Here is a 6,224-nt window from a genome sequence, read left to right as displayed (position 1 = left end):
GGGGGGGGGGGGGGGGGGGAGGGAATGTCTAGACAGGCCTGAATACAATGTACAGGCCAAAAAAGAAAAAAAAAAAGTGTGCACAGTATACATGTGTACACTGTATACTTTCGTATATGTGTACCATGCACACAGTATACACATGTGCCCGGTATACTTTCCAGATGAATTTTTCAGTCAGCAATGTCCGTTGGGGTCAATGGCATGACGGGCAGAGCAGCCTCAACTACCATATCATCCAGATGTTACAGGCACCCACACAGTAGCAGAGAGGGAGGAAAGGCAGCGACATTTACATGGACAGCATGTCCTGAGGAACTCCAGTTACTGGAAAGAAACTGAGCACTTGCCCACCTTTGTGTGTCAGTGCCTTGATGCAAGAAGTGAATACTTGGAGTTCAGTAAATAACTTGCATAGGTGCACTTCAACCAAAAGCAGCATTGGACCTACATACTTCTACTAGGGGAGTGGTTTAGTATAAGTATGGGATGAACCGCCAGTAACCCGCTTGCAAGTGTCTGTACCTGGGTGTTCCTTACAAGGAACCTGCAGAATTGCTGGAGTCCTGATATGAACTGGGGGGTCTATCTGTTAGCTATTGTACAGTAAATCTTAAATGGAGCAACATAGACTTATTTTCTCAGTAAATGCTGAATCACATCACAGAAAGCCTGAGGGATTTGGCCCTTTACAAATATGAGAAGGGCTCTGTAAATAGGAAGCATCTTCTCCCGCTTGCTAGCATGTGACTTGAGGAATGCTAATAAATGACTGACCTGGTTTAAATGGAAAGCTGGAATCCTTGGATGTGGTCTAAGTAATACCTTACTTCTAAGGAATATGGCATAAAAAGGTCATGCCATGAAGCTGCCTATCCCCCAATTTTTATTGGATGTAACCGCTACTAGAAAAGATGTTTTCATAGTTAAGGGCAACAGAAAGCATGTTGCTATGATTTCAAGTTGCCTGTTAAACCTACCAGAACCACATTAAGGCCCCATGGAAGGGAAGGCTCTTGCAGCTGTTAAAGAAAACCTCAAATATAATTCCCCTAAAGAATTTTAACAGTGGGATGGGGAGACTGTGAAGGGCAGCTGATAAGCAGACGTTCCTTGTAAAAACATTTAAGTGTGTACTCCTTCAGATGGTATAGATGTTTCTAATTTTTAGGAATGTTTTAATGTTTAACACTGTGTGCATTCATATCTTGTTAGCCACCATCTTGAATGCAAGTCCATTTACAATAATGGACTAACTATATTCAATTTAGGAAGAAGATTCTTTTAGGTAGGAAAGCATTTTAGTAGGTCTTTGTTAGAGTGCTGGGAAAGAAGTAGATCCCACTGCATCATTTATCTTGCTCTGATTATTTGTTAAAACAAAGTGACTTCTAAAACTAATCCAAAATGCAGTGATCCTTACAAACTGCCCATTAATTGTGTACGCGCACACACACGGCAAGAGTCAAGCAATCATGCCACAACATGCACAGAGGAATTTTGAAGTTTAAAGCAGATATTTTTCTTTTGTTGCTGAAACAAATACTTCACTGGTAGTGTTACTATAACACAATCCAAGTCCTGTTCAGAGAAAAAGCTACACAGTAATTATGAATCAGTGAAGATTCCCACTCCCCCTTTACCTGTTCTTTTCTTCAAGTTCCTTATTAGCTTTCCTCTTGAATTTGGGCAGCAGCTGCTGAAGAAGGTCCTTCACTGCATCTCTTTCCTTCACTGCTGTGCTTTCATTGGAGAAGTGGAAGTTGGTTGTGTCCCCTGCATGCAATACCAGCTGAAGTTGAATTTTAGCTTTTCCTTCAGGACTAATTTTCTGGCCTAGATTACACAGGAAACAAATTAGTGAGAGACTGTATTAAAGAAACTGTTTCCCTAGAGCAATTAGATAGATGTAGTTATCTACACCATGTTATTAAATCCTGTTATGCCAGATAGGTGGTACTGCAGCATGCATCTTCTAGCCACAAAAGTGACACAAATTAATTTAAAAAAAAGCTAAATCTCACTTTCAAAAAATCTAGGACATCCTGGCTTGCCGCTGAGTATTCCTCAGTTGCAGCTCAGAAGTCTGAAAACCACTTTTGCATTCCTCAGGTTCTGTGTTAGAAGACTAACCAGACTTAGAGCAGCCCTCAGGTACCCTCAACTTGTAGGACAGAGAAGTGTTAGAGTCCTACATCTTTTCCCAAAGCCCCAGGAGAAGAACCATATTGGACCTGCTATGGTATTTCTCTATCGCTCAAGGATCCTTCTATGCTGGGGCATCCCCCTGCTACCCTGGTTTTAGCAAAGTAGTGCAAAGGCACCCTAATGTGGCTCAGGATCTAAACCCCAATCTATAACTGAGAAATAGGAATCAAAAAAGCACTATTAAAATGCTGTGCTCTCTTATTGCACCCTAACAGAATGCAGAGTCATTCAATCCCATCAAACAATAAAAAGGTATCTTTCAACTCAAGAGCATATGACTATTTACTTGGTTTCTTCAGGGACTCTCCAGTCTTCTACATAACACAAGCATTATGATAAATTAAACATCTAGAGAAGATAACAGCTTTACAAAACTTGTAAGGCTAAAATGAACATGAATCTAAATCACTATTACACTGGTAACTGTCAAAGGTAGCTGTATTTTGGAGTTCTGACTCAACATGATTACTAGCCACACAAACCTTGTGTGTGTTCCAACATTCCTAGGTGAAGAACTAGCAAATGTGTTGTCTAAATTCAGAAGCAGACATTAAGTCTGCAAGGATTTATTTTATGTCTTGCATTACTGAGCATGGCCAAATAGCTCTGAAGTGAGCCTAGCACAGTGCATGTAAGAGCTACATAAACTCCAGCAGTACCTTGGCTTTAACCTGCACCACCCTACTCAAGTGCAGCAGTTTATTACACAGAGATTATCAATGACTTTCGGGAGGATCACAGTGAAATAACTGAACTTTAAAAAATTGTGGCCCCAGAGTTAGAGTGTTAATCAGATTTTCTACAGTGAGAGGCTAGTACAATGAACAGGGACATTTCATGCCAACAAGTTGTGCTTTGGTTAGTTTATATCCATCCATGATATGCACTTTACAGAAATGCTCTGGCAGCTTTGGATTCACTTCTTGACAGATGATGATGGGCAAAATAGTTGCCTACTAGCATCTATTAAATCCTCTATCTTCCACATGCAGCGACACAGCTGATTTTTCTACTACAGTGCAATACAGATCTGTACCCAACCTATTACAGAAACTACTGCCAAACAGGAAAAAGATTTCAGAAATGTGAGGGCGGTCTGCATTAAAATGCTGCCTGCAAACCTTCTAAATTAGAGGACCCTCTGTGACAGTATACTCATGGATACCAGAGAAGGTAGGCTCATGAAAGGTCCAAAGAGTCAAAGACACTTGCAAGTTATCCAGGTATTTCACAGGAGATACAGTTTGAGTCTTATTTAAATACTAATACCATGCACACACTTATAACAGATAAAACAGAAAAAGCTTTCACTTACATTTTATGTCTGCATACATATGGCTGACTGTGAATCGGTCTTTGCCTTCAGGTGCCCAGGCTATCCTTTCAGCCATAAGGTAGAGAGCCCCATCCTGCTTCTTTTGACGCACCTTCTTCACTATCAGTAACACTTCTTCAGAAGAGGTTGCCATGATGGCTATAAGGTGCTAATGAAAGCATAGGGTATAACTGGCCACTTAATTAAGTATTCATTCATGTCACTTCTATGACAATATTTTTCCAGTATTTCAACTTGTTTCCAGAGATCAAAACTTGAATTTATGCACTAATAAATTATTGTATATCGACATTTACCAGTGCTCAAGCCAGGAACAAACATACATCAAGCTCTTCTGCACAGATGCAGTGCGTTTTTAAATAGAATACAGCCATCTACATAAACAGCCATTTTCTGATTATATTTCTAATGTTTGAGTTCCAGCTACATGTATAAGTTCATATGTCTCTCTCTACATATAACCCATATTTTCCATTTACCTTTTTATATTTCGGAACTGGTTTGTCAAATAGAGAAAGAAGCCAATACCTGCAAAAAAAGGTATGTTCCAAATCCCCTACGGCATTTGACAATTTTTTTTTTTCCTAAAGATCACCTTCCTTTCTCTAAGAGACAGGAGGAAGAGGTACCAGGAGACTTTCAGGCTCTTAGCTCTATGCCCTCTATGTCTTCCACCAGTTAGAACTATGCAAGGCTTCAACAGGACTTCTGGCATAACCAACTGGCCTATTTTTACCCACAAAATATTCTGGGTCTCATCTTGCTCCCATAGAAAAGAACAGGGATTTGATCACTGACTTCAACAAGCGCATTTTTTACTATGAGTAGGGTAGAGAGACAAGTGTCCCTTTCTCCTTCAGTTTGCAATGGCATTCTTAAGTTCATCAAGAGAATCAAGTGAACTAGCTTCATTACTATACCTTACATACCTATCAGAATCAGATGAGTCTTCCTCAATACTATATCCGGTGCTTTTCTATATTTTGTTTGTTCTACTCCTGCAGTTGCATCTGTGCCATGTACCTGGCTGTCTGTTGTGCTCCCTTTGCTGCCAACACCTTGAATACACACAACTGCATTTTCTTACATTTGAAGCATTGAGGTATGCCTCAGAACTTCCAAAGAACATTTGTAGTATACCTAATGCTAATATGCAACAAGATCAGAAACCAAAAAGCAAGCCCACTTATTCATGGCTATGCTTTTACCAGGATCTTTAAAAGAACCGGATATTTTTCACATTCAGTCCTGACCTTCAACATTGGTCATTACAAAAGAACAGCACTCTGCTCCTCAGTGAAGATCTTGGAAGCTGAACTATCAGACAAGATGCGTTAGATAAAACATTTAAGTGGAAAGACCTATAAGAATAAGATGTATTTGCACTCAAGCCTTGAAACAATACCACTTAGATCAACAGGAGTTTTGTTATTTACTTCACTAGAACAGAATTGGATCCATGAGCATTTTCTTTACATCTCGTGAAAGAGACAGTGTTACTTACTGGTAGTATATTTGGCAGCTAGGGTACAACATCTCTGAGTTCTGGTGATACTTCAGTTTGTAAGAAACTAAAATCATAGCTTGCAAGTTAACCTCCATCAAAATTCCATACCACTTTCTTGTCTCCTAATACCATTATTCTGTAACTGACTGTGAACAATCGAGATAACCCACTACCTTCAGACCAGCCATTATTTTTTCTTGGTATTATTTAGACTCAAGAACAACTGCTTGAAAATGAAACCTTCCTGAGACCCCAGGAATTTTTACCCCTGCTAGTTTCCAATTTGTGCCTTTCAAAGTCTTCTGTTTGATTTTGTTTTTGCATTTTGATGTTTCATTGAATTAAAATTTTTTGTACTCTAATGAATTTGAGGTATAGGAGTCCTCACTAAGGACCACAGAATTAAAACTGCACTCAGCTGAATTAACTGAATAATTTTGTTTATATTTAGATTTCTCCTGTGGTGCACTATTAAGCTTTTCTGCTATCCTGTTTCTTATGCACACAACTGGTTTTTCAAATGAGAAAAAAAAAATCAGTTGCTGGTGACTTCTCTTTTAAAGATGTAATGTTTCTGGTATACCATTCTGCAGCGTGCAGCTTCTGAATGCACAGTATCCCACAAGCGGCTCTTTCCATCTTCTGGGAAATTAACTACACTAGGTCAATGCTTATTTTTTGCCTTTCACGCCACTGTAAAGAACTGCAGTTTAAAGATAACATAACTCTGCCTGAAGATTGTTCACAAGCAGCAAACATTATCCAAAATGGAAACCTTCCCCTCTTGTCCAATCCCCTTTTTACACTGAACCAAGGAAAATATCAATATATCCAACTACTTCTCCCTTAGCTGCTAGGAAAGATGATGGTGTACTAGGCTTTTTTCTGGGTTTCGTCTTGATACTGTTCCAGTGGGAGGGCTCTGTATTTTCTATCAGCCTCCAGCTAGAAAGAATGTGTTACATTTAACAGGCAGACAAGGTTCTTTGGGTAAATCTGGTATCTTTTATTAAATCAACTCAAATAGTTGGAAAAATTCTTCTTTGCATTTTTTCAAACTATTTGAGTTGGCCTAATAAAGATATCAGATTTACCCAAAGAAGCTTGTCTACCTATGTCCTTAGACCAACATGGCTATGACCTATACCCCTGTTATATTTAAGAGAAAAATGT

At 39.2% G+C, this 6,224-nt stretch overlaps 1 protein-coding gene across 2 annotated transcripts in view; it reads right to left on the bottom strand.

The window, feature by feature from the left end:
* Nucleotides 1-6,224, bottom strand: part of GTF2H1 (general transcription factor IIH subunit 1) — a 40,361-nt gene that overhangs the window by 26,132 nt on the left and 8,005 nt on the right. Inside the window, exons 2-3 of one of the 2 annotated variants that reach the window (XM_019519685.1) lie at nucleotides 3,524-3,692; nucleotides 1,644-1,836 (exon numbers count right to left, since the gene is read on the bottom strand). In XM_019519685.1, the coding sequence (XP_019375230.1) occupies nucleotides 1,644-1,836; nucleotides 3,524-3,677 (347 nt within the window). In that variant the 5' untranslated portion in view covers nucleotides 3,678-3,692. Of the gene's footprint in view, nucleotides 1-1,643; nucleotides 1,837-3,523; nucleotides 6,070-6,224 lie in introns of those variants that run through there. The other variant, XM_019519684.1, reaches the window with a different exon arrangement.

The sequence above is a fragment of the Gavialis gangeticus genome, unplaced genomic scaffold, assembly GCF_001723915.1.
Source record: "Gavialis gangeticus isolate Ggan-Ray unplaced genomic scaffold, GavGan_comp1, whole genome shotgun sequence".
NCBI classification, from domain to species: Eukaryota; Metazoa; Chordata; order Crocodylia; family Gavialidae; genus Gavialis; species Gavialis gangeticus.
This window is presented reverse-complemented; position numbering and strand designations above follow the sequence as displayed.